Raw genomic sequence first — 27292 nt, 5'->3', positions numbered from 1 at the left:
CTCCACTTACATACATGCCCAAATACTACAATACCCCAGCCCAATGACCGCCAGATGGTAGTTTCGCAAGCTCTCTTGGCAGCTTGTCCCCTGAAGGGTGCCTGAATACAACACATCACGACGCGCGCCAGGGACCCCAGTCCTCATCAACACGCCAAGGACACAAGCTGCCAAACATCCTGACGAATGCCGCAAGGAAAGCGGCTTAATGCATTACGAAATCTCCTAGAACATATTTTCCATTTTATGCGAGAATCTATACGGACTTATGAACAAAACATGATTCAATGTTGATATGTCTTTGCCTCTCGAGGAGGATAAAAGAAGATGAAAGTGAAAGAACCTTTGAGCTAAATAATGATGTTGCCGTAGCTCATGCCCTGGAGGCTGCTCCGGTTGATGATTCTATTGTATATAGCACCATGACTACACATTTAAAAGAGTCAATGAAAAATAAAAAGAGCTATGAACCTGTTATAACAATAAATGTGTCTTGACCCATTCAATATTCGCCTATTTTTGTCTATATCCCAACGCCTTATGATGCTAAAATGGTATCACTTTTCGGTTTGTACTTAATGTCGACCTGATTCACCGACTTGATATCCTCTCGCGACGCCGCTTCTACCTTCTTCAACCAACGTGCTGGCCTCATTGTCAAAGTCAGTACCTAAGCCTTGCCATGTTCGACCGGAACGAAGAAATTCAGCTCCTGGACTTGCCACGCCGTTGACGCTTGCCAGTTCACCAACACTGCGCTTGATGAGAGAATCGTTCTGCTGGGCTGAACTGGATTGACCATCGCCGTTCGCCTCGGCAGTGTCTGACGCAGCAGGATTCTTGCGGACTGGGAGTCGCATAGGACGACTCGACGAGATCAACTTTCCAGTACGCATGTCAAACTCAGGAGGCGCAGACTCCTCTCCTTCGACGCCGCCAGCGACATCGTCGAATTCCTCCTCTTCCTCTACACCAGCATCCTTAGATTCTTTAGTTGCATCCTCAGGCTTGTCGTTGAGCCCAAGCTTCTCGATACCTCCCCACCACTCGCCGCCCCAGACACGCTCATCTTCGCTCATCAGCGCGACCTCGAGCTCAAAGGGTGTGATAACTGGTCTCCAGTATCCAGCATCATCTTCAATCAAGCCACTCTCCCAGCACCCCACGACAACCCAGCCCTCAATTTCGGCAAAGTTGGCCAGCTTGGCTGGGTTCAGTTTGCCCACGACAATGGTGTAACTCTTCTTGCCCGCACGCGCAATCCTCTCACGGAGGGTGTTGACGGAACTCAAGTAATTCGCAACTGACAATGTGTTGACCAGAATACCAATAACACCTGCGGAAGCAAGTGATAGCACTTTGGCGAATCGTCGACGAAGAAGACCTGCCGTACGCATTGTGGGATTTTCGAGGGCTGGAGAGGGTGTAGAGAGGACGTGCAGTGAGGCAAAACGCGTGTAAAGAGCGAGTAGGAGCGCCGAGGGAGGATCGGATATGTGAATGATCGAGTAGTCCTTCCAGTGTTGGTCGTCATGGGTCTCGTCTGAAAGGATCTTGCGGTTGGGAATCAAAGCGGCAGGGTCGCGAGTCACTGCTGTAGAGAAGGTGTCGTTGTAACCCTGTTCCTTCAGTAGGGAAACGACCTTTTCGACATGATTCTGATATGTCAAGTCGGCCATGATAACCAACTTGACAGTATTATCGCTAAACTCTTTCTTGATTTCGTTGATTGTCAACTCGTAATCTAGATCGTGGGTGGTGTAGACATATATCGCAGGAAGATGGCTTGTAGGGCTGAGACAGGTTCGACCATAGTGGACTACAACATCTGCCGAGACGTGCTCTGCAGCAATTTCGTCGACACAGCAGGCGCTGTAACTGCTATCGGCGAGAACGTATATCCTCCTCTCCGGTTTGGCGTCCTCTTGGGCATCATGGGTGCTGATCTCCTTGGACAAAGCTTCTACTACGCGCGGGGCGTCGACGAGCATAAAGTCGGGGAACTGTAAACCGATCCGCTTCCATCCTCCGGCGCGGATCTCATCGGCGGTGCGAACGATCTCGTATGTTGTGCGAAGGGCATCGTCAGAGAGGGTCGAGGTGGGGATAGAGTCTGCGGCAGGGACCTCGAGAATATGGTCGTCCGGTGTCGATAGCACGGGAGCAGCCGAGAGTTCGGACGCCATGGCGATAGAAATTAGAAGTGAAGTTTTTCTTTTTGGAAAGTTGGGAGAATAATGAATATTTTGGTGGGGTTTGGAGGTTTGATGGAGGGGAGAGGGTGTCAATGCGGGGTGATGGTGCGAATTTGCATTCAGCATTAACAAGGACTATCAACACCACATGGTTCTTATTATTCTAGTGTTTTTTATACAGGGACATTTCTAAGACGTTAGATAGATTCATGTACAATGTTTGTCAATTACATCAATGATCGTATATCCAACGGACCAACAGGTAGGTAGCTTTTCGGTGTAAGACCAATCAGATAGCCATGATTAGTTATCATGTAAAGCCATGTTAGCCATGTTAGCCATTGTATGGATGGTACAGCTGGTAAACACTACCTAGGGACCTTGGAGTATACGAGATGCCTATTCGGTCGAAATCAATAGCCGCCAAATTAATCGGTGCCTATCCGTAACCTGAGACGGAACAACGAGGTGACATGGTAAAGACTGTTTCCCCTACAAGATACGAGGGTGTTCTTCTCGGTAGTAGTACCTATACCTTCTCGAAGTCTCTCGTAGTATATTATTGGTGTGAATAGCTGGAAAATGCCGGGTGTGTTTCATGTCCTCGGTCGACTTGGGCTTTTTTACTTGTGGTCCAATGTCAAGATGCCGAACCACCCCCTGTCAACCCTCGATTAGGCAATCCGTATACACCAAAGAGGAAATCAGTGTATGCATCACTGCCGGGAAACGACTTACACGACTTTTGTCTAGCAATATCCATCACTAAGAGAACTTTTCTTTCTTCGACTGTCACAGACGAATTGCTTATCTGGTCGAAATCATGTGAGGCTGGACCTTGGTCGCGAGTATTTAAGCTTGTCTGCCGATCGTGACGGAATTTGTTCCTTCAACACATCAAAAATATGGATTCAGAACAACACTTTCTGGAAGGCAAGACCATTATTGTCGCTGGTGCAGGTGTCGCAGGATCAGCCTTTGTTATTGCTCTGCGCAAACTCTGGGATCCTCGACTGAAAGAGCCGACCGTCATCCTCTACGACCGCGATTCTCCTGATGTGAGCGCTCAACGAGAAGGCTACACGGTATCGTTAGCTGGCTACGACACTTCAGGTGGCCTTCTCGCCCTTAAAAAACTAGGTCTCCTTGAAGAGGTACTGGAAAATGCTGTTTCTGGTCTGAATGATGATGGTGCTTTCAAGATATGGGGACCGGCTTGGAATGAGTACGCAAGCTTTCGACACAAGCCCATCGATGGATTACCCTCATCTAGTGTCCGCATAGCAAGAAAAGATCTTCGCCAAGTCCTCCACAATAACCTCCGGCCAAACGATTCGGTGCAGTGGGACTCACGCTGCCTTTCAGCCCATCGGCTCGAAGACGGCAGAGTGTGCGTTCAAGTAGCAAGAGGGCCTAACGAAAACGAAGTGGTCTCGGAGGAAACCTGCGACATCCTCATCGCAGCTGATGGAGCAAACAGCAAGCTACGGACAAACCTGCGACCCGAAGATAGCCTCGAGTTTGCCGGCGCCATCTTGCGTGGGGGTATCTCTCGATTCGAGGGTCCTCCTCCCGCCCCCATCAACAAAGATTGGGGTTTTATGCTCTCCGGAACTGGCGTGTCGTGCTTCTTCTCCCCAGTCGACAAGCACAGCGTGGTATGGGGTGTTGGCAACCTCGAGGCGGATCAGGTCCCGAGACTAGACCTAAACGACGAGGAAAAGGTGCAACAAGTTATTGAGACAGGTCTTCAACTTGGCAAAGAGCTTCAAGAGCCGTTCGGAACGATTGTACACTACACAGATCCAAAGACCGTCTTTGCAATCAACGCCCATGACAAAGAGCCTTTCCATCACGAGGAGATAGACTCCATTCCTGTCGTGTTTATAGGTGACAGCAATCATGCTGTTAGCCCGTTTGCCGGTTTTGGAGCCAACCTAGCACTTTGCGATGGATGGGATTTGGCACAACAGTTATGGAATGGCCGATCAGTGGAGGAAAGTGTAATGGCTTATGATGATTTGGCAGTATCTCGAGCGCTTCCTATTTTGCAGCGATCAAGGGAAAGACTAATATCAGGTCATAGGAGTGGTGGCATAGCAACACGCAGGGGAGAGAGACAAACCAAGCTCGCGTGAGGATGAGAGCGGAGACTTGAACCCTGCCTTTCTTTGTATTATACCCATTTTCTTATCAATTTGAATTTCATTTCATCAAGTACATGTTAAATCGAGCTCGACAAGAGATGGCTACTTGATTTACCTATACATTAATAAGGCCCTGCAGCTCTAGCCCCTCTTAGGTAGCCCCGGGGAAGCGGATGTAGCATGGTGGGGTCCTTCCTTCCAATGCTCCATCCATAGGTAGGTTGCATTCATCGTACTAGTTTGGGATTTTTAGTAATAGCCCATCATCTCTCTCTCTCTACTCTCTACTCTCTACTCTCTACCTTTACACTTACTCCTGTTTCGCAACAAGAGCAATAAGTCTCATCGATTGTCAATCACTAAAGAATCAATCATATGGTATCATGAAGCGCAGTCATTATGCTTGCGACCAATGCCGAAAGTCGAAGCGAGGATGCGATGCGCCACCCCTTCTCGGCCCTGGCTCATCAGCACGTAATCCCAACCGCGACGGGTTCGGTAAGTCAATAGATGGACGCTTCTAACTTCTTGATACATGATAACTGATAGCAGTCTCTTTGTTGAAATCAGTGTCTGAAAGTGGTCACAAGTCTTGTTCCTATTGCGCAAAAACAAACAAGACGTGCACCATGAACTGGGCTTGGTCGCAGATACAAGCTGCATCTATCTTGAGTGCTGTAGCTGCTGCTCCTCCACCACCCCCACCTCCCCAGCAAGCGTTTGGCGAGAGTGAAAATGTCCGGGTGAAGCGGGAGAGGCCTGAAATAGCACAACCTTTTGATGATAAGAGCTCATTGCCAGCATCAAGGCAAACAGATACTGCAGCACCATATGCCTTCCAACAGTCCAATGCATCAGGCTCAAGGCCTGGGTTTACTGGCCTTCATGCAATAACACATTCTCCTATGACGGCCACTCCTTCTACATCAACGTTGATCCAGGCAACATATAATCCAGGCAATGCGCTTCCTACCCACCATCATGGTCGCTTAGTGGATCATTTGCCAGTATCTACATACACAATGCAAGAGTCGCGAATGCTCAACCAGTATAACAACTCCTTGCCTGGACCACAACCAGGAACAAGAGACTCCCGGTCTCCTTCCGACGATACTTGGGGTAGAAATGAGTCGACAAGAATAAAACGACAGCGCACATCATCAACATGGACCGATCGACGCACAAACTCGTTGTCGCCGTTTTCAATTGACCAGACCATGATGACAAGTTCCAACAACCAATTCATTTCCACCAATCTCCTACAAATCTATCATGATGTACTCGAGCACAATCTCTCCTGTTGGTTGACTGAAGTAACATGCCCTTACAGAGCACCTGGTTATACTGCGGGTGGCAGTTATGCTCCTACTGAATGGGGGTCTTCGTGGTCAAATCGCATCTACCGCCGCACTATCAATCTTGACCATGCGATTTCAACATCCAAGCTTACTCAGCTAACTCATTCCGAAAACCAAGCTTCTGCCAAAGCGCTCCAGCTCGCAATCATGGCCTTTGCTACGCAGTGGGCCCAGGGCAGTCGCCGTCAACGGCAAAGCTTTCCGGCTGATGACGAGACACCAGAGTATATACTTGACGATATCGCCGAGGAGTTTGACCGCAATATTCAACGTAATATCTGGGAGCAGGCCAAACGAGCACTACAAGATGTCACTGATGTTGAATCGTATCGAGTGGCTACGGCGGAATTGATATTTGGGTTGACACAAAAGCCGTGGACTCGTAACGATGAACCTAGTCGCGCGACCAGAAATCCTAACCTACTATCAACCCCACGGCCCGAGGTTGACATGAAGTCATTGAATGCAGAACTTGGCGATATCATCTCGCGAGATGGCTTGCCAGTCTTTATAGAAAGAGCCGCACGCAAAATGCATGCTCTCAAGTTCCGATTTGATTCGGGACGACGTGGTGTCACCGGGCCTTTCACAAGCCCCAAGAACAGTGACGCCTTGTCCATGATGAATCCGGAGGACCGTGGCACTGTTGGGTTGTTGTACTGGCTTGCCGTTATGCTGGATACTGTTTCCTCGTCCATGAGTGAACGCCCAGTTGTTGTGGCCGATGCGGACAGTCAACATGATGATGCAGATGATGATCTCGACGCGACTACAAATGGGCGATGGAACGTACCACTGTTCATCCAGGATAGCCTAGAGCAACCGCATATGTATCATGCCGTACATTGGCCTTGCTCATATGAATCGGCTGCTGAGGCTGTCACAAAGTCGGCACCTGTCAAGGTCCTTCTGTTTCGGCATATCTCGTACCTTCAAAATATCCTGAGAAGAGGTGGCCGTGGGAACAAAGTTGAAGAAACCATCGCAAACACTACCTCATTGTACCGATACTGGAACATGACACATGGCGCATTCTTTAAAGAGCTGCTCCGCGACTATGAATCAGTTCCAGGCCGTCTCCAAAGCTGGTTCATCTGCATCTCGGCTCACTGGAACCTCGGCGCCCTCATGCTCGCCGATCTTATCGAGTATGTAGATGAGAACGAGATAGGAGAGACAAATGCGTCTCACGCCCGGCTATCCAGCAAAACGGTTACGAAAATGCGTGAATCGAGCGCCAAAGAGCTGTCTGAGTTGGCCAAGGTATCAACGCCCAGCCAAAATTTTACCAGTTTAACAACACCTCAAATGTCACATTTCCATCATGCAGTGAACGAAGCAACAATCCTTACCGAACCATGGACTATACTTCTTATCAGAGCCTTTGCTAAGGCAACTATGGTCTTCTTACAAGAAGCGAAGGATTATTTAGATTACAGCTCGACAGCATCAGCAAACCCCATTGACTTCCAAGAGAGCATGCGTCGAGCGCAAGACTGTATAAAGGGACTATGGATCCTAGGTAAGAAGTCTGACATGGCGAGGAAATCGGCAGATACCCTTACGGCAGCTATGAGGAAACTCAGATTGTGATTTAATTATATAATAAGCAGGCATTGGTTCCATATACCCTATAAAAACATTTTCATAATGGAGAGATATTCTCTTATAAAATACGAATTCCATTGGAAGCGCAGATTATTGCTCTTCCAGACATTGGCACATTGACAAACAATGGTCTTTATACGAGTCAAACAGTCACAATCCGGAAGAGAGGCTAGATATTTCAACACCCTGGACAGGAGCGGTTTCCACAACTACTTCAACTGGGCCACGGCAATGCTAGTAGAACCGTGGGAAACGATGAATTTATATACTCCAAGTTATGCCATCACCCTCATTATCAAGTCAAAAAAAAAAAAAACACAAATGTTATGATGCAGGGTAACTGGTATGCGTGTGGAAAAACTAATGACCAGTTACATACTTGTAGAAAGACATTCATTCAGGTACCAATTCACGAGTGCATGCAAAGTTACCAACTGTAGAAGATATGAGACTGTCTCATATTTTGGTTGAGCTGAGAAATGTCTTGAGTTTCTTTCTTTGCTTTGACTGATCGGCTAAAACCATCATCTCAAGCCACAATTTGCTTTTTACACCCTCTCACGTATGTACATCAATCGCATCCTTGAACAGTGCATCCTTGCCGTAAATCTTGCTCGGAAAGTCTCAGATCCTGCACTCTGTGAATCAGTATCGGTACGGTACAACTGACACCTCTAGCCTGGCATGGCTTCGATAGCTCGTCGACTTGACAGGGTATATCACATCCCTCGGCAGAAGGCCCTGGTGATTTGTACCTTGCTCATACGCAGATCCCTCGCCCTTGTTGTGTATAATCCTGGTATGTGCAGCGCCGATGTAAATCATGAACCCGTAACCGTGGTACTGGCTGGGTGACAGACATGACAGGCAAGACATGGGCGACTATCATATTGACAAGTGACGAAAGGGAGAATGGAAATCAATCATGAGCAGTGGAATGATCAAATGGTCCCGGCGTTCAGGTCGTCAACTGAGACCACATAAATAGGATGTGGGGACCTGACTGAGACTCAGAGCTCCCTAGCCTGATATTGCTTATTCCTGTTCTGCCTGCGGAAAGGAAATCTTCATACTCATGCGCGAAATTCGTCATGTGCCCCATAACAGATATGGATGGACCTTCAGGGCAAGACAAACGTGGGCTGCGGTGCGAGGACGGATAAGTCGCCAAACTATGACTGCTCAAAAGAGGGTTGAGAAAAGAAGCCACTCAATCCTTTGGGAGCGGAAATATCCATCCATTACTTGGCGTAGTTTACGTGCCTTCCAAGGTATGCTTGTAGCCCATGCAGAGCTGAACGTGGATATCAAATCTAAGATCAAAGACCTCAAGCTTACGACAACTCGACATGCCACGGCTTTGTAAAAGCAAGCCTACATCTCGATGTTGAGCCATTCCGGACAGGATGATCATTGTCATGACAATGATATGATATTAATGGGAAATCGGACCATCTGCTAGCGATTAGCCCACGACAACTCAAAAGTTCCTGAACAAACTTGATCTGCTCCATCGTGCATGTCTCTAGAGGTGAAAAAGATCCCATCATCTGTTCTTGTTTCTTTGAACGCATGCGTAGCGTAGTCACCTCTCCCAAGATAACAGCGTTCCATTCATCACTTCTGTTTCTAGAAAGATAGCATCGAGCCTGAGACAAGATCTACTCATTCCTAAACGCCAGAAAGCCTCGGCGCGTGGCAAAGAAAGGCCGAAAAGTGACGGATTTCGAAGCCCTTTTCTGTTCTGTGCGGCCCTGTAGTCACTTTCACATTGTTGCCGCTCTACCTATCAGCTTGGCAACTACCTTGCCATACACCATCAGGGCTCTGCGGAGGACGGTCCGCCAAACACCAACACAATCTTTGTCTCACTGGACCTGGTACGGAGCACTGGGCAGTCATCCGATAGGGTGGTCTGGCAAACGAGAATAGAAGGGATGTATTGTTTAGACTTTGATTCGTATGAACCCGTTGAGAACGACGCGGAACTGGAAGCTGATAGCCATATGTTGGTATGCATCATGTTGAGTAATCGATATCGGTAAAATATTGGCCAAGAAAATGCAAAGCAAAGAGCACTTGTTGATCCTTGGTATGATTCAGTTTGTCGATCTTGAATATAATATGTCTCCATTGGAGAAATGCTTCAACACTTGTTGCTTTTCCCAAGACGTCAAGAATTAGCTCTTTCGAATTCATCGTCATAGCTCCAACAAGCAGCTGTATGCAATTAGCCAACAACAAGGAAAAGAAGAGTGAAGAGAAGGGAGGTAAGACTAGCATGGCAAAGGACCTCGGCATATAGCCTCCTCGTATAGCAATTGTCCCTCCAAACCGCAAGCGGCGCAGCTCTATCGATAGTCTCCTCCAATACTCACCTATCCTTGAACATGTCGCAGACCAACCCGCAACACGAAGATTCCTCTGTTCAAAATTGGCATGCGCAGTATACGTTTTTTAGCCAACCGAGGGAGTCTGTCTTGAAGGCATGCAGTACATTATGCATGCACTTACCTCCCACAAGAGCTTAATCAAATACTTGTGAGGCAAACGTGAACCGTTGAATGCCTCCCGCTCTGGGGTTGAAACCAAGATTCATATCTGGGGTAAAGCCAACACGTGGCGATGCACAGAGAAGGTCGCAGTTCTGAATTTAAGATTTTCTGTAAACTGACCTGATCCTTGAGTGAGGGTTCACCATCTTCTTCATTCTGGCCCTATGCTATCACAGCCAGCCGATTACAATCCCTGCCGCAAGACTCAAAGAGAGATGCTGCCGGACCGTCTGCTAGATCCAACAAGAACTTCTGAATCACTGCCATACCATGCCATGAATACTGCACACGGCGACTTTATCATGTTGCTTGTGTGTTCATAACCCGCATTGGTTCAATATCGAGAATCGTTAGAAGGCGCCGAGAACACGTGGATTTAAACTCAACTGATCCTCAAAGTAACGGCCGCATCTTGTCGCAAAAATGATTTTAGACCATTGACTCAGCCGAGGCTCGAGAAAGGGTTTCAAGCAACTCGGTAGGCATTTCTTTAGGAAGTGCTTTTTACTCCACGAATGGGCAGCGCAGTCCCTACAACATCTCTACAATACTTGAGCAGCCGACAGTGATGAGGCCGGTTTCTGTCATGAAAGAAGCGTCACATACAGCAAGGGCGAGCCAACTGTAAGCCATATCCACAGAGTGGAAGATCAATGCAGGCAACGATAGGCGAGTCAGTGTGGCCTGATGAGGTTCTTCGTAAAATCCAAAAGGACGCGCCATCAGTATATTGAGTTGAGGTCAGTCGGTAGCAGAATCATCAGAGACACCCTTGACTCCATCAAGAAGCCACATGATGTGGGTACTTGTCGTTATCTTCACACGCCCTGAATTGCAGGGCGAGGATTGATCTCCAAGACAAGGCCCGTCATAATCGATGGCTTCAAACAAGGGTCCACTGCCACTTTAGGTTGACGGATTCCGGTTTCCAGGGTGCAGTAGAGCCTTGGAGAAGATCCATCCTATCGGATTTCCAAGGTCACATCGAGGAAATACCCCAGAAGCCCTTCCTAGGAAAAAGCTGATCTATCCGTCGATAGTTAGTAGCGGTCCCTTGGCCCGAGTCCCCCTGGTTTGAAATCATGTCTCATCGCTGTCACATTCCTTTGTGATTGACGAGGCTACGGTGCTCCGTCCACATTCTCCGTACGCCGGGGCCGGCTCCGTATAATCAGAACCCCCGGGCGGGTGTGTGAGGAATGCAGAAGCAATTATGACAAGTTAGTATCCGCAGTAAACTCGAGCCGAAGTTGCTGGGGAAATCAGGGCAGTCTTCATATCTCCCAACGTAGTCAATCCGTCGAGACAGTCCCAAAAGGAAAAACGCTCAATTGGCAAGAGACCGGTTGTAATGAGTCGATATTGCAATAGACAGGATGAAACATCTTTCTCAGGGCGGATTGCCACTGCCGTTACGCCAGGTAAGACTATATAAGCTGTTCCTGCTATCTCAGGGTTAACTTAACGGTCAACTTCAAACAATCCCCATTGTCCTTTTCTTACCTTTTCCTCACTCTTTGGACGGTTCTCTTCATTATGGATATATTGAACTCGGCACAGGATCATATCCTGTACGACTCTATTCTCGAACTTGGTCAGGGCGATTGCATAGATGCTCCATTCTCAACAGTAACTTCTGCGTTCTATCACCATGCGAGGAGCCATCCAGACGCCACAGCTCTCCGCGATCTCACGGATGCCCCGAAGGAGTTGACATATAAAGAACTCGCCAACAGGGCACAAAATTTGGCTGCACATCTCATTGCTCAAGGTGTCTGCCCTGGTTCGCGAGTTCCCCTTGTTGCTAAGAGGGGAAGTGATATGGTAATCGGTATATTGGCGATCCTTTCATGTGGCGCCCAATACGTTCCCCTCGATGGCGGTGTCGTTCCTGATGAAACTATTCGTCGCGTGTTGGAGGAGTCACACGGTGGTGTAGTTCTTTGTTTGACTTCGACAAAGCACCGCGTTGTATCCCACCTCAGCCATACTGTGATTCCTATTGATCAAGTAGCGACTCTCTCCCTTGAAGAGAACACCCACATCGATCTTGCATCACCAGAGAGCGGCTGCTACGTGATATACACGTCCGGTGAGTTAGAATTCCAGCTTGAGGTATCAGATGGAATCTCCTAACAGTATTGTAGGAACAACAGGAGACCCAAAAGGAGTCGATATCACTCACAAGAATGTCACCAACCTCGTGTGCTTGTCTCCCGGAAATCTGGGTGTGGCAGTTGGCACTTGTGTTGGCTCGGTCCTCAACATCAGCTTTGACATGGGTAAGTTCCTTTGATGCATTTCATTGTCAATTCTGACCCGAAACAGCAGCGTGGGAGATCTTTGTCTGTCTCTGTAACGGAGGCACACTAGTCCTTCGAGGCTCCAATTGGGACTCAACCCTTGAACAGGTTTGTGCGTCCCATCACTTGATACATGGACAGGGGCTTACACCAGAATAGATCGACGTGCTCATCTGCACGCCTACAATTCTTTCCATATACCATCCAACACAATTTCCTAGAATAAAGACTGTTGCCACTGCCGGGGAGCCTACCACAAAAAGGTACCTATCCTTCCAAGCCATGGTTTTGTTCGTTACTGATTGTTGCAGACTTGCCGATTTGTGGGCAGAGCATGGGACATATTGGAACTGTTGCGGACCAACCGAAACGACCATCGTCAACACCATGCACAAGCACACCGTTGGACAGAAACTATCAATCGGTCGACCGACTCCAAATAACAGAGTATATGTCCTTGATGGCGAGGGCAAGCCGGCACCTATGGGCACCGTTGGGGTAATGTGGGCTGGCGGGCTTGGAGTATCTCGAGGCTATATTGGTCTCGCTGACAAGACAGCAGAGAGATACAAGCCAGATCCATTTGCCAAAGATGGGTGAGTAAACTCCTCCATCCTCGTCGCGCAAGTGCTGACACACAAATCAGATCAGTAATTTACAACACCGGAGATCTTGGCCGCTGGCAACCCGATGGCTCAATCGAGATTCTCGGCCGGGTTGACGATCAAGTCAAAGTCAAGGTACGTCTAAAGATCAAAGTATACCCTTGTCCAAATCTAACATTAGTCAAGGGTTTTCGTGTGGAGTTGGACGGCGTAACCGCATCTCTGGCATCGGCGCCTGGCGTGTCTCAGGCGACTGCTCTATTGATCGATGGAGAGATCCATGGATTCACCACCCCACGAAACTGCGATGTAACCACGACGATTAAGCATATGCGCCAATACCAGCCCTATTATGCTGTACCGACACACCTCCACCCCCTGGACGAGCTCCCCTCAACGCCTAATGGCAAGATCGACAAGAACAAACTCAGGATATTAGCCTTGGCCGAGCAGAGTACTACCACACAAGTATGCGAGAGTGAGAAGGTCCAAGAACCTCACGTTGAGCTCAAAATACAACCCTCCATGTCCACTTTGGCAACTCTTACAGACAAGTTGGACCTTGAACGCGGCATTCCTGACAAGACAATGGCCCGACCGCTTAGAGGTCTAAGACGCAGGATCTTCATTGTCTATCGTACACTGTTCAGTTTGATCGGATTACTGAACTTGGCGGCGTTAATCTGTGTGATCGCTCTTCGCCTTGATTCCGAGTGGTTGGGTATCATCACTGCTATTAACCTCGCAGTTGCAGTGCTCGTACGACAGGAGACTGTGATCAACATCCTGTACACTGTCTTCTGCTCAGTGCCAAAGAGTTTACCACTCTGGGTCAGGGTTCGCTGTGCCAAGATTTATCACCTGGGTGGTTTACACTCCGGTGCGGGTGTTTGTGCCACTGCATGGCTAGTCATCTCAACAGTCCGTGGGACAATCTGCAATGCAGGTTTCTGCGAAGGTCATGCGACTGTTTCCTTGGCGACACAGGTCGTATCGTGGATTCTATGTGGGCTTCTGTGTTCCATGGTTGCCACTGCATGGCCTTCGTTTCGTAAGCAGTACCACAACGTCTTTGAGCGTTTCCACCGTTTTGCGGGCTGGACATCGTTGGGTCTGTTTTGGGCCCGCACGATCCTGACTATCAATGATTCTCGACCTCGAGACCAAGATCTTGGGCTCACCGCTGTTAAAAGTCCAGACTTCTGGCTTTTGATCGTGGCAACTTTGAGTATTGCCTCTTCATGGTTCTTCCTGCGTAAGGTTCCCGTCGAGACCGAGGTGCTTTCCGATCATGCAGTCCGACTGCATTTTGATTATACCGTTCCCGTAAACGGTAGTTTCACACGCATTTCTAAACGCCCGTTGATGGAGTGGCACTCTTTTGCAACCATCCCCAACCCAGAGGCCAATCGTCACGCCAAGGGGTATTCTCTGGTAGTCTCTAATGCTGGCGACTGGACACGTTCCTGTATCCAAAATCCACCGAGTTCAATTTGGGTTCGTGGCGTGCCGACTTGTGGGGTGATGCGCATCTCGACTCTCTTTAACCGTGTCGTGGTTGTTGCCACAGGCTCCGGGATTGGACCGCTACTGGGACATATAGTCAAACAGCCTTGTCCCACGCAGCTGATCTGGTCCACGACACGACCTGAAAATACATTCGGCAAAGAGCTTGTCGGTCAAGTCCGAGATGCCATCCCAGACGCGATTATCTGGGATACGAAAGCACAGGGTCGACCAGATCTTGTGCGAATGGGCTATAACGTAGCCAAGAGTTTCGATGCTGAAGCTGTGATAATCATAGCAAACGAAAAAATCACCAAAAAGGTCGTGTACGGTCTCGAGACACGCGGCATGCCGGCTTTTGGAGCCATTTGGGATAGTTAAGCTGTCCCGTCCCGTGGTACATTGTCTGTTGTTTCTCTGTACACCTTTCAAGCTTGACTTGACAGATTTGTTATTGGCGTTCTTTTGGCTGTTTCTTTCTGTCTCTTTTTTATTTATCCTTGATTTTCTTTTGTTTTCCTTTATTGCCTGAACAGATTGCTAAACGCGATTGAAATTGTTCACCAGAATTGTTTGTCTTTTGGAAGCTCAAAAGTTGGAGTGACATCATGGTGCTTAGAGATTAGATATGCAAGTATGCAGTAAACCGATGCGAATCGGCGAGACCTTACCCGAAATGGCAATTTTGAGATATACACAATTGGCTTTGCTCAACGTCTTCAAATATCTACTGTGATAAGAAATATGCTTTCTTTGCGACGAGTAGTTACTACTGCGGTCCCCTCGGTTGGGCGCCAGGCTCTTCGGGCTGTACCTGCAAGCACTAGGCTGTACTCTCAGTCCATTGGTCCTTTGGTGTATGACTTACATGAGCCTGCCCAACCAAAGACAGACAAGAAGAACTCGCCCATCCTCTTCCTTCACGGTCTGTTTGGATCAAAGAAGAACAACAGAGCTATCAGCAAGTAAGTTAGTTTTTTTTACAGTTCTGTATACTAAAAAACTAATGCAAAAATAGAGCTCTGGCTCGCGACTTGGGACGATATGTATACGCACTCGTATGTACCAAACTCAACAATTAGAGTAGACAAAACTAAAATCAACTTATAGGATCTCAGGAATCATGGCGAATCTCCTCATGACACTCGACATGACTACAGTGCCATGGCTGAAGATGTAGCTCAGTTCATTGAGGGCCACGGTCTCAAGGACACAACTCTCATCGGTCACTCAATGTAAGGCACCATCACTTGATAGTGTTTGATGAAGGAGCTAACATGGTCCAGGGGAGCCAAAACTTCCATGGCTCTGGCACTTCGCTCACCGGACCTTGTGTCTGACATTGTCGCTGTCGACAATGCCCCCGTGGATGTCTCACTCAGCAGGGATTTCCCCAAGTACGTCCGCGCCATGAAGAAGATCCAGGAAGCCGGTGTCACACGCCAATCCGAGGCCGACAAGATCCTCAGCGAGGTTGAAGAGTCTCTGCCTATCCGACAGTTTCTCCTTGGCAACATGTACTTGCCTGAAGGTGAGAAGGTACGCAAGTTCCGCATCCCTCTTCACACTCTTGGCAAGGCGTTGGACAACCTTGGGGATTTCCCATACAAGAACCCCAACGAGATTCGTTTTGAGAAACCCGCCCTGTTCGTTCGAGGCACACAAAGCAAATATGTACCCGATGACGTGCTGCCTCTGATTGGACAATTCTTCCCCAAGTTCCGACTCGTAGATGTCGATGCTGGTCACTGGCTCATCTCGGAACAGCCTGAAGCGTTTAGACAAGGTGAGTAATATGCGAAATGTGCAGAGGATTTGAACCACATACTGACAGACATTCCACAGCTGTGGTTGAGTTTCTTCAGAAGCCTGAGTGACGCAAATGAGCTGGATATCATGGGTCATGTCCCACTAATTGAGGCGAGTTCTAGACAAGATTTTCAGTCGCCTCTGCAGACTTGCCCTACTTGTAATGTGTGTGTAGATAGATAGATATACCAAATTACCATTTGTGAATGCGAGTTCAACTACATGGTGGGAATAGAATAAATCAGCGTTGTGTAACGGGGGTATCAAAGTGAATTTCTTCTACGGCTCTCATCTCATACCGCCCGTCACGACCAGCGTCAGATCATCACTAATCCCAAATCATAACGAGTCACATGTCATAAATCATTCGGTGTGTTGACTGAACGTTTGTTTTTACCATTCAAAGGAACATGAACCAATCCCCGAGCTCCCTTTTGTGATGCTACGCCATTTGGACGACCGAAAAAATTTGGTAGGGATGAGTTTATTCGCCGCGAGGCCCCTATTGCCTACCCCGCGCCAACCTGCCAAAATAATCCTTTTAAACCTCCTCAAGGACACGCTCCTTGAACTCCCGCTCAACCTTCTGGCCTTGGTCGTCGGTACCTGACTCGCCGTGCAGAGCCATCAAGGCACCAAGGTCGAACTTGGGGGCCTTGAGAAGCTTGACCTTTCGGATGTGGACCTGTGATTGGTATGTTAGTATAGAGGATCCGACATGGCATACAAAAGCATCTACTCACGTTCTGGAGAGGGTAGATGCCCTGGGTGGACTTCTCAATCTCGCGGCCAATGACCTCGGGAATGAGCTTGGAGGTAAGCTGGGTGAGAGTGCAGCTTGAAGCCTCACGCTGAATGATGTCGGTCATCTTGCGTCGGATGGCTCGGATCTGAGAAGAGGCGGCGTATGTGGTCTTCTTGACCTGGTTTCCTCGTCGCTTGGTGAAACCAATGGCAAAGAGGCGGATGAGGTAGTCGTCGGTAGTCTTGACAGTGACGTTGGCCTCAATCAGAGTTTGCCACTTGCGGACGAGAGATCGGAGCTTGTCGGAGGTGAAGTCGAGACCGTGGAAAGCAGTCAAGCAGTTCTTGCCCTGGACCTCGTCGACACGGAGGCGGACCTTGCGGAAGGAGTGGTCCTCATCCTTCTGGAGATCGGCCAGAGAGACCTCGAGGATACGGCCCTTGAGAGCGTCGTTGGCGTTCTTGAGACCGGTGGTTCGGTTCACGAGGGTCTTGCCGACACTGTGAATTGGTTAATCACCATATCCCACACAAAAGTTGACAATTTTCAAAATCGGGTTCGTGGTCGCAACTCACTCTCGAACGTTGAAAGGGTTAGGAGCCTGGAAGATTTCGAGTTAGCCATGATGAATCACTGGGCGTCGAAATTCGAGATGACCAACCTTGATCGAGTACCAGTCCTTTCGGGAGAAGGGGTCGACCGTCTTCTTCTTGAGGCCCTTCTTGCCCTTGGAGAGTCTCTTGTTCCTGAAATATCGCGTAAGCCCATTATATTCATCGCTGCTCGTCGTAGGTAGGTGATACTCACTTTCCAACCGCCATGTTTGCTGGCTTGTGTGTGAACTGTTGGAGAGATGGTACTGATGAAAGAGTGGTGGAGGGGCGAAATAATTTTCAATTTGTGAGCAGGAATAATCAGTCAGGGCTGTGGTGGAGAAACTTGATTGGATCGGCGGAAGGTTTTAGCGATATCACGTGATATTTTCACGTCGTACTTTTGTATGTTGAATCGTGCATTCACTTCCATTATGGTGAAATGTTTTACTTGCGTGGGTGTTCCTCGAAGTCTAATATCGAAAAAGGCAGCCTCGTCAGCACAAATGTTTTATAAGAAATCACAGAGCGAAAATATAGAGTAAAAAAAATATTTTCGGCATCTTGTGCCCCCAGGCCCCAGACAAATGTTAATACATAGAGAAGACGAGTGCGCAGACTAATAAAGTCAATTCGCTTTGATAAGTATAGTAACTTTACTTATAATTAATAAAGAGGTTACTATTTCTACTAATATCTATGAGTTATTACCCTTGATTTAATAATTCAATATTTGAATATACCATTTCCAAGTACTGTCTTTATATCGTCAGTTTTTTCGTCTTCAGCTACGCCACATATTGATGCAAAGCCACAGTTCAATGTGCCCCGTTACCCCATCTACGTCAGCAGCTATCGGTTTATCGTGTGTTCTTATGGTACGATGCAAGTAAAGCTAGAGCTTATTGCAGGGAGCTACTGGTCAGCGCATATTTTAGATATCTAGTTACGGCTCAAATCAGATTTCAAATTCAACTCAACTCTTTGGAGAAACAAACCTCATCATGGCGCCCTCACTTCTTCTACTGCCTTCACCTCCGCAACCTTCATTACCATCCACTCTCTCCGCTGCCTACAGCGCCCCTCTAACATCTGTCCTACAAAAGCTCAAGTTGGCATCTTCTCCTCAAACTCTTGTCGTTGGACTTGCTCTCCCTATTCTTAACGGACCATCAGGCAACTCAAAGCAAATCGCATGGTCAACCGCTCAATCTCTCCTCGCCAGTCTTTACACTCTCACATCAGTTATATGTGCAAAGGAAGACATTCCTGTTGATGTTGGCGCTGGAAGTGGAAGTGTGGATGTAAGAGTTGTTCTCATCGACCACGAGAAGGGACGACGCTATGAACCCAACTTCGAGGGCCAGTATGAGGCGAATTGCACGGCTGTGTTAGACTTGGCTGCGTTTGCGACCAAAGTTAGATCATGGGACATGGTCTATCATCCCAGCTGTGAAGAGGGATATGAGTTGCTATCCGCGTTTCTTCAACTTGCGGAGAGAAAGCAGACATTCACACAAAACCAGCTCGTTGCTGTCGAGGGCGGGATCAGCTTGACAACAGAGCAAAAGCTTGATACTGGAGAGCTACAAAAAGGCTTCAACACTGTCTGTCTAGGAGGCACCTTTGACCATCTTCATCCCGGCCACAAACTTCTACTTCACACGAGCGCTATTCTTCTCAACATTCCTCCAAAGGATTCTGACAAGACGTGCACACTTGTTGTGGGTATATCAAGCGACGAGCTTCTTGCCAAAAAGAAATACGCAGAAGAGCTTCAGCCGTGGACAGAGCGCACTCAGGCTGTTCTATCGTTTCTATCGACGCTACTCGAGTATGACACAACAGCTACATCGCTTGCGACACAGTCTACAACTGATGAGACTATTGCCACTCTTCGTGATGGAAGAATCAAGGTGCGATGTATAGTACTTCGCGATCCCTTTGGCCCACCCATTCACGAGGAAGATGCCGATGCAATTGTTGTCTCTGCCGAGACTCGCGGCGGCGGCAAGGCTATCAATGATCGCAGAACAGAAAAGGGCTGGAAGCCGCTTGAGGTGTTTGAGATCGACGTACTCGATGCTGAGGAAGTTGATGGGGAGGCGGTCAGTAAGACGGACGATTTCGCAACCAAGATCAGCAGTACGGCAATCAGACAGAAGCGAGCCGAGGCAAAGAGACTATCGTAAGGTGGATAACCAGTGATAGAACATCTTTTAATGAATGACGTTGAAAGGATCATGAAACATTGTCCGAGCGAATGTGACTAACTAAAGACAAGATGAGTGTTTGGTATTAAACGCTGTGGTTGACACAGACCACCTGAGAATAATTGCATAAAATGCGATCATTTTTGACTCTGTGAGTGCGTTTCAGAGAAGTTCAGTTTATGCGTTATGACATACGAGTTCGATCGATGCTTAGTACCTACCTAGTCTGCTAGTCTGTTCTATCTTGATGAGACATGGCACGGAAACAAGAATTGCCGCTTACGACGTCGTCACTCATCACTCTCAGTTTTGTGTAAGAATTCCTTCAAGTTGGGTATGTCATATGCTATTTCTATATCTGAGTAACTAGGATTTATATAGATAATGAGATTGTACTGATGAGTTTCCATGCTATACACACGATTTGTCTGTTTCTTTTTTCTTCTTTTTTTTTTCCTTCCTGTTTTTCCTGATTCTGTTTCCTTCTTTTTTTCTGTTTTTTGTAGGCTTTGTCCAGATGGATCTAAAGCGTCCTGTTTTTTGTAGTCAATGGATTTTTAAGCTTCACCCAGACTATTGTTGGTTTCCTTTCACTCCACCTTTTGAGGGGGAGTGTAGTGCAGCTATTCCTCATTCATCGTGTATAGCTTGGCTTCAAACGTCGTCGTCGCTTCTCTTCTACCGAGGAGCCCTTTTTCGCCGTGAATCCAGACCCACCCAACAATAAACCTAATTCCAGAGCGCATTCAGCCCGCCACAATCTCATTCTCAGCTCATCTCAATTCTTGGTAAGAGTTTGGCGTTGATGGTGTTGGTAGGCGATGCATTTGCTGCTTTCATCGGGGTTTTTGTGGCTTTCGCTGTCACTGACTCTTCTTTGAGCCATCAGGGAAAAACCAGTAAATGCTATCTCGTTATGAGTTTAGCGGTGTTGGGTGGTTGATTAATGTTGTTGTTGGAGTGATGTTGTCGTGTGCGTTTTTCGGTTTGAGGTCTTGTTGGTCGATCCCCTCACCATCTAGTTCCGGCACCGCTCAATCATCATTGTCCTTGGTGATGTCGTCCTGGTTGTCCCTGTTCCACTCCTCAAAGCTGGGAAAGCTAAAGTAGTAACCTTGATTGATATTAGTTTGGGTTGGACCCGAAATCGAAGCATGAGGCATACCAGAAGGAGAGTCGGACATGACGGCGGATTGGCTTCCAGGGCTGCTGGAAGGAGAGTGCTCGCGGTGATCACGGCAGATAGACATGGGTCTAGCATGGCGTGGGATTGCCGCTGGGGTGGAGGCTTGCTCGGGAGACGGAGAATAGACGGCAACACGGTTGAGAAGATCAGTTGCTCTGTGTGGCGACTCGGGACCAGCGAATGAGTTTCCAGTAGCATTGGAGACAGTGATTGAAGGCTCAGTTGCACTTGAGCGTAGAAGGCGTGGTCTTGAGCGGTTTGACATTGTGTGTGAAGATGAGGATGATGACGAGTCTCGTCGCTGAGCTCTCACCGCACTTCGGCTGTGTGTATAAGAGGCCATTGTTGATGTTGTGTGGAAGTTGAAGTGGTTGTTGATGATGGTGGTAGTTGTGAGGATGAGTGACTGAGTTGTTGGGTGAATGAAGAGGGATGAATTCACATTTGAATAAGAATGACAATAGAAGCGAGAAAAGGTTTGGACCAGGTCGGAAGTGCTGGCAGTAGGTTCAATACATATTCCCAAAGTAGAGTCTGGCCGGCTCCAATATCAAGGCATCCACATCAACCTCCTCGTGGTGCCAGAGCTAAGCTACCACGGCTACGGTTAGTCCACAGCGGGTAAGCTAAGTAAGGTAAAGTAAAGACGAGCAGGGCATGGCATGGCAATGGACAAGGGTTGGGGTGAGGTGGTGGCATTGCCTTGCATACGTGTGTGGTGCACCGCAAGTCTTGTAAAATCATCATTGATCAAGCCTTGGGACCGAGCATAGTAAGCAGGGGGTAGGCCTACGACCACGTTTACAGCGAGCACAGGCAGAGAGTAGGAATCATGTATATTAAAAGCATGTCTGCCCAGTGTCTGCAGTTGTTGGCATCTGATTGCCACTTGTCGTCGGCTTATGGCTGCATTTGAGTGAACGAGTGTGCGTGTGCCCTTTCTGCGCTGTGCGATGCGGTGCGTTGTCTCGAGGTGTATGGCTTTGTGCCCCACCCAGTCCAGCATCCTGGGCCTCTGACTCTCTGCCCCTGGGCCCTTTTTTAGGCTTGCGCGGGCCCCGGGGACCGCAGGCGGGTTTCCCGTAGGTGCAGTTTGTAAGCCTGTAAAGCCAGTGGTGACTCGCCCTGATGAGGCACTCGTTAACTTTCGGACCCAGCGGAGGTCACAGAAACGTCTGGCGGTAAGGCAATACTATGGGAATCGTGGTCAAGCTACTGTCGCATTGCTACCCAACAGGTCGTCAATGTGCATACCGCTTAAAGGGTAGCGACGTTGAATGTTTGTTTTTTTGGTTTTTTTCCTTGGAAAAGAAAACAAACCTGGCACCTATTGGAATCCTTCTGTTGTGATCGCACCGATGGACGCGCACAATCGAATGTCAGTGTCGACTAGCCAAAACCTTGCTTTGAGGAGAAAAAGGGTGAGAAAAGAGGGAAAATGGAATGGTCAGCAAACCTAACGGTTAGGCCAAGTCCCTCTAGCGTTTATTGGCTCTGTAAATTGGTGGTGTAGGGGCTAGATGACCAAAAAAACACACACAAAAAAAGCAGCATGATGGGTGGGTGATGCGATGATAATTCAAAGTGGAAACAATCGACTTGATTTTTAGGTGCCTGTCCAGGATGATGGATTGAGTGTCAGACAATGTACTAGACAAATCATTACATTGCATTCATATCGCTAGAAGGCCTCATTCTTCTCGTACCTGATGAGCACGATGGATTACCATGTACATACACACATGCCCAATCAATCAATCCACGTAATAAATTATCCGACGCAGTCAATTAATAAATTAATTAATTGATATCCCCAATTTATCAACAGACCCAGTCTGACATTGCACTGCATAGCATCGCATGCCAACATGGACAGACGTGGTGGTTATTGTCATTGTGATGATTCGGCCATCATTCTGTATGTACCTAGGTACATACAGTCAAGACAAGACAAAGACAGGCCAGGGTTGACAACCCAACCTTCGGAGTATTTCCCTCAGAGTAATAGTGACGGTTAATAATAGACTCTGTGACCTGACAGTCGGTGCCAGTTCAATTTAAAACACAAGACAAGGCTGTCTGGTCTAGATGTAATTAATTCACTAACTAGTGCTAATTAATTCTTCAATAAAGAATCAATTTACTTCTTCCGCCTCGTCTATTTGGTTCCCCTTGGTCCATGCTCTTGCTAATTAATGTACTCCATACTCATCCAACTGTCATACATGATCATGCCCGTGACCGAAAAAGACAGGCCTTACACGTGTACTGTACATCACATACAGAGTACCATGGGTCATCCATGGACCATACCTAGATATGGATGCCTTAGATTAGGCACTTGTACAAGAGTGCCTTATCATGGAAGCCATGCCCTTGTAGTCGGCAAATCAATTCATCTTGAGGTTGGGTGTAATTACTACAGACAAGTGTAGGTTTCCTTCCGACTCCGTCCATCCTGTACAGCTCACCCATTTCGTGTCCTGTGACCGCCTCACCGGTTAAGAATAACGGGCCTCTCAATACTACTAAAAAGGTGTCGCGGCCCATAAATTTATTCGGTGCTAACTCTGTTGGAACAATCATCTCGTTTCGCAGGCTTCCATCCCGAGTTCCACTTCCACCCTCTACAAGTTACACTGCAACGTCCATCTTCAAATCTCGCAACCTCTACAGACTGACGCCTAAGACGGTGGTGGTTCAAAATATGGTCTCTGCAATCCTCCGATTTGCCCTGCACCACCAAACGCCTTGACCGGGTACCTCGTTCGGGACACTCGACCCCAACACCACGGATGGGATGCCACTGTCGCATCGCATCACCGTATGGCTTTGGAGCAATCAAGATGCTTCCCCCACGCAAAACGGCTCAGACCGACCTGCAGAAGTATGCAAACTTGGGAACAAGCTGACGGACGCAACCCCGCCACGTCTCTCCTGTTTTGTCCAACTGTCCGCCCGTATCTATCCGGTCGGTCGCCTTGGCTTTGATTTGATATCCTTTAATGGTCGAAGCTGCCACAGTCGTCAGTCATTATGTTACTGTTGCTCCAGATGGCATGAGATAACACTCACTCTTCCCATATTCTTCCTTGGACCGCCTGCAGCTCTTCGGTTGTCATACGTTTACCAGTGGTGAAGTAGCCTTGGATCTCCGTTAGTTTCCACCTTGTTTGCTCGTAGGCCTTTGGGTCCGTTCACTCACCTGCTGTAATCTTGGCGTCAATCTCGACTCGAGAATCGGCTGGAATAAGCTCTTCAGGGAGCTCGACTCGCTCGTGAATCGGGATTCTGTGCACCATATTAGATAATCTCGCATCGACAATGACTCGACCGATTCATCAGCTTACCCTTGTCCGACAATCGCATCATGCTTCATGCTAAGATATAGTCAGCCGTCTGTTTTCTCGACGTGTTGGATTGTCAGTAACTCACTTGCTCATACTAAGCATCCTATCAATCTTCTTGATGCCCAGCCAGTGCAGAATGTCTGGCATGAGAGCCTGGAATCGCATGTCTTTGACACCAGCAATGTTCTCGGTCCTCTTGAAGTAGTCGGATGCGCGATCAGCTCCTCGTTTACGGGCGTTGTAGACCACTGCCCCAGAATTAGTACCCCAGATCTACATGCACGTCGCATTTTATCCTTACAATACTGCCGACATGGTTAGATCCACTCTCTTTTAGTGAAGTACGGTTTTCAGCAAACTTACCTTGGTGACCTCTCCCAAGGCTCGTCCTTCCTTTCTGAAGTAGATGACAACACCGCTGCCACCATTCTGTGCCTCTTTAACGGCCTCCTCGATACCAAAGATGAGGTACGGTCGGCAGGTGCAAATATCGGATCCGAATACGTCGCTACCGTTGCACTAGGTGCTAGTCAGCGGGCTTGGACTTGCCATTATATCTAAAGCTGACAACATACCTCGTCGTGGATTCGCAGAGACAATCGAACCGACTCGTCCGACATCTTTGCAGGGTCTCCGAAACAGTACACAGTGAGACCACCTAAAATCATGTTAGCACAGTCCATTGATATGGTCTGGAACAAGACGTACCGATAGGTGGGAGGAAGACTTTAATGTCTCCACGAGTAATGAGCTTGGACAGGTCAGTATACGTATTTTCTGCATGCAAAGTTCAATTTACCTCTGGGTAACTTCCGCCAGTGTGTTCGAACAGCGAACGCCGAAGAGTGGCCTCATCTATGCGATATCAGCAGCTGTATGAGACGAAACCAAATCACTATTGTGCACTTACCGATACCAAATCGTTCCGCCACACCAGGCAGATACCAGACCTATTGTGACATTAGCTTTGTACTGCTCTATTTCCTCCTGGAAGACATACCGGCTCGACCGCAAACTTGGTGACAGCCAATTCACCCTGATCGTTCAGGCACACTTTGCCATCGGGCACCCTATAAAACATATTGTCAGTTTGTTGGCGCAAGACAGTGAGTTCCAGTTCAGACTCACAGTCGCCCAGCCTTGACACTCTCAGCAAGTTCTGGCAGCTATTGGCACACTCTGTCAGCATGCTTCCTGGACATCCAACAGTTCTCCCATCACCAACCTTCATATGAGCCTTAGTGATGGCAATGGTGGGTCGAATGTCAACTAAAAGCCCTGTCAGTGCGTCTCTTCTTGCCCGTTGTTGTGGCTCATACCATTGTCCTTCTCAATTGTGTCCTTGAATAGCCATGGAGCTAGATGTCCCCAAGGGTCCATCGCGACAATCTTCTTGTGGTCTCCCCATTGAGGAAAGGGGCCAATGTTGGCAGCCGGCTCGGTGTTGGTGAAGTCGGGTCTGTTGGCGATATCATCAGTAACTTATATCTTATATAGTTGAGCAAAAGACAAACCGATGATCGCTGTCCAGTTCCTTGCTGGCGACTGCAAGCGCATAGTAGATAGAGTAAGAACCACCACTGCAATTATGTTTAGTCCGGTTTCGCTCTAAGCAACGTAACGTAGAAACTCACTGGGCTAAATAACGCGGTTAACGAAAGACCTAGTTAGTAAAATGGGATGTATAACGAACCTCCAACAGCTAAACACAAATTACGGATGTCAGTAACACGCACTCACACATGCATTACAGGCACGGACAAACGAACCATTACGACGTCGGATAGTAGTAGCAGCCCTTGAAACTACGATTGGGCCACGCTTAACAGGGTCTGAGTTGCCCCAGTCCATAGGCAAAGGGTTAATTCCAATCTGTTTTGGGTAAGTCCTGATTACCTTTGTGAGCGAGCCGTATTAGTCAAGTTTGTGTTGAGGAAATCCTCACGTTAAGATGATGCGCGAAGTGAAACCTTGCTGGCGCTGAACAGCGGTAGGGGTCGCGGGAGCTTTCAATTTGTCTCCTGAAGCAATAGGAACTTCTACTGAAGGTGTTTCACCCTCATTGGCATCCTCGCTAGAACCCATATCGAGAACGTTGTTCTTGGCATGATCTTCAGTAGCTTCGTCGATCGATCTACCAGAGAGTGACTCGACGGCATTCACGAGCAGGGCTTGAGTGCGCTGAATCTCTTGCAGCGCTTCCAGCATGTCGGATTGCTGATCGTTGGCCGCCATGATGACGGGCTTAGGCTTGGGAAGTGTTGGTATAAGTGTCGTGGGGTACGTGTCTCTAGGGTAATCGGGATTCAGTGCATACAATTGTGAACAACTGAATGCAGAGAAAAGACAAGAATGAAAAGAAACAAATGTAAAAAAGAAAGAAAGGAGAAGAGAGAGTTTATTGTTGAACAAGAAAAGAGAAAGGGGAAACTGGAGCGCGGAACAACAGGAAGAGCGGTCGGCGGAAGACGTGGTGACACGAGCTCTTCAACAACCGTCATCTGCAGGGGAGCTATAGCATGCCTAACCTCCAAAAGCTTCAGATAATACATAATTTGTAGATACCAAGATAATGCCGTCCAAGCTGTACTACCCTAGCCTCATCTGTCACCTCCAAGGTCAGCAGGTCAGCGGGAAAGGCCCCTATAAGATCATAACTTTTGTTTAACGGGACGCCGTAATCGGGCTAGCATGGATCATAAAGACATGGAGAAGTCATGATAGGCACAGTCAGTCGCATACAGTGTCCGCGTGTAATCTAACTCGACATGCAATTGACAGTTGACGATTCGCTGATAAGAGGCCACATGATAAGGAAGGATGCAGGTTCAAAGCAATGGATGTCCTCTCCTCCTCAAGCCTCACCTCGATAGGTCCCCACTACTAAACCAACAGTAGAGCTACCTACGCTACCCCGCCATATGAGAAGGGAAACTCCCCTGCATCAAGGCACTGGTGCCCAAGTGAGACTGACCTAGGATGGCCATGATAGGTCTTGTCGAGTCGGATTCAAGCCTAAGACGACAGGTGTTGTTGATTGTTTGACTTCTCTCACCGTCTAAAGCCTTGTAAAGCATGACTCTTGTCATGTTTTATACTGTATGTGAATGTACTTGATG

The 27292-nt window shown here is 48.0% G+C and overlaps 9 protein-coding genes across 9 annotated transcripts; 5 read left to right on the top strand and 4 right to left on the bottom strand.

The window, feature by feature from the left end:
• Positions 1–575: 575 nt before the first annotated feature.
• Positions 576–2186, bottom strand: DPH2 (Diphthamide biosynthesis protein 2; the record flags this gene model as incomplete). The annotated part of the gene is made up of 1 exon (XM_044855663.1): positions 576–2186. The coding sequence occupies one exon, from the start codon at positions 2184–2186 to the stop codon at positions 576–578; it is 1611 nt and encodes a 536-aa protein (XP_044702976.1).
• A 914-nt stretch (positions 2187–3100) lies between these two features.
• Positions 3101–4333, top strand: FPOAC1_011279 (uncharacterized protein; the record flags this gene model as incomplete). The annotated part of the gene is made up of 1 exon (XM_044855662.1): positions 3101–4333. The coding sequence occupies one exon, from the start codon at positions 3101–3103 to the stop codon at positions 4331–4333; it is 1233 nt and encodes a 410-aa protein (XP_044702975.1).
• Positions 4334–4725: 392 nt separating this feature from the next.
• FPOAC1_011278 (uncharacterized protein) lies at positions 4726–7293 on the top strand (the record flags this gene model as incomplete). The annotated part of the gene is made up of 2 exons (XM_044855661.1): positions 4726–4840; positions 4895–7293. The coding sequence occupies 2 exons, from the start codon at positions 4726–4728 to the stop codon at positions 7291–7293; spliced, it is 2514 nt and encodes an 837-aa protein (XP_044702974.1).
• Positions 7294–11399: 4106 nt separating this feature from the next.
• FPOAC1_011277 (uncharacterized protein) lies at positions 11400–14658 on the top strand (the record flags this gene model as incomplete). The annotated part of the gene is made up of 7 exons (XM_044855660.1): positions 11400–11955; positions 12011–12145; positions 12192–12274; positions 12326–12429; positions 12478–12762; positions 12813–12906; positions 12958–14658. 7 exons carry the CDS (start codon positions 11400–11402, stop codon positions 14656–14658), a joined length of 2958 nt encoding a protein of 985 aa, XP_044702973.1.
• Positions 14659–15021: 363 nt separating this feature from the next.
• FPOAC1_011276 (uncharacterized protein) lies at positions 15022–16154 on the top strand (the record flags this gene model as incomplete). The annotated part of the gene is made up of 5 exons (XM_044855659.1): positions 15022–15242; positions 15296–15335; positions 15388–15512; positions 15564–16063; positions 16123–16154. 5 exons carry the CDS (start codon positions 15022–15024, stop codon positions 16152–16154), a joined length of 918 nt encoding a protein of 305 aa, XP_044702972.1.
• A 473-nt stretch (positions 16155–16627) lies between these two features.
• Positions 16628–17652, bottom strand: RPS1 (ribosomal 40S subunit protein S1B; the record flags this gene model as incomplete). Its single annotated transcript, XM_044855658.1, has 5 exons — positions 16628–16771; positions 16830–17331; positions 17407–17432; positions 17493–17577; positions 17639–17652. 5 exons carry the CDS (start codon positions 17650–17652, stop codon positions 16628–16630), a joined length of 771 nt encoding a protein of 256 aa, XP_044702971.1.
• A 776-nt stretch (positions 17653–18428) lies between these two features.
• FPOAC1_011274 (uncharacterized protein) lies at positions 18429–19616 on the top strand (the record flags this gene model as incomplete). The annotated part of the gene is made up of 1 exon (XM_044855657.1): positions 18429–19616. One exon carries the CDS (start codon positions 18429–18431, stop codon positions 19614–19616), a length of 1188 nt encoding a protein of 395 aa, XP_044702970.1.
• Positions 19617–20671: 1055 nt separating this feature from the next.
• Positions 20672–21088, bottom strand: FPOAC1_011273 (uncharacterized protein; the record flags this gene model as incomplete). Its single annotated transcript, XM_044855656.1, has 2 exons — positions 20672–20751; positions 20803–21088. The coding sequence occupies 2 exons, from the start codon at positions 21086–21088 to the stop codon at positions 20672–20674; spliced, it is 366 nt and encodes a 121-aa protein (XP_044702969.1).
• A 2737-nt stretch (positions 21089–23825) lies between these two features.
• On the bottom strand, positions 23826–26408 carry URG1 (Uracil-regulated protein 1; the record flags this gene model as incomplete). The annotated part of the gene is made up of 18 exons (XM_044855655.1): positions 23826–23838; positions 23899–23968; positions 24029–24114; positions 24174–24203; positions 24259–24421; positions 24451–24478; positions 24537–24692; positions 24749–24831; positions 24882–24924; positions 24973–25028; positions 25084–25123; positions 25174–25243; positions 25302–25339; positions 25399–25442; positions 25493–25632; positions 25688–25753; positions 25939–26061; positions 26119–26408. 18 exons carry the CDS (start codon positions 26406–26408, stop codon positions 23826–23828), a joined length of 1539 nt encoding a protein of 512 aa, XP_044702968.1.
• Between the last annotated feature and the right edge of the window lie 884 nt (positions 26409–27292).

This window comes from Fusarium poae, chromosome 4, assembly GCF_019609905.1.
Source record: "Fusarium poae strain DAOMC 252244 chromosome 4, whole genome shotgun sequence".
NCBI lineage: Eukaryota > Fungi > Ascomycota > Sordariomycetes > Hypocreales > Nectriaceae > Fusarium > Fusarium poae.
This window is presented reverse-complemented; position numbering and strand designations above follow the sequence as displayed.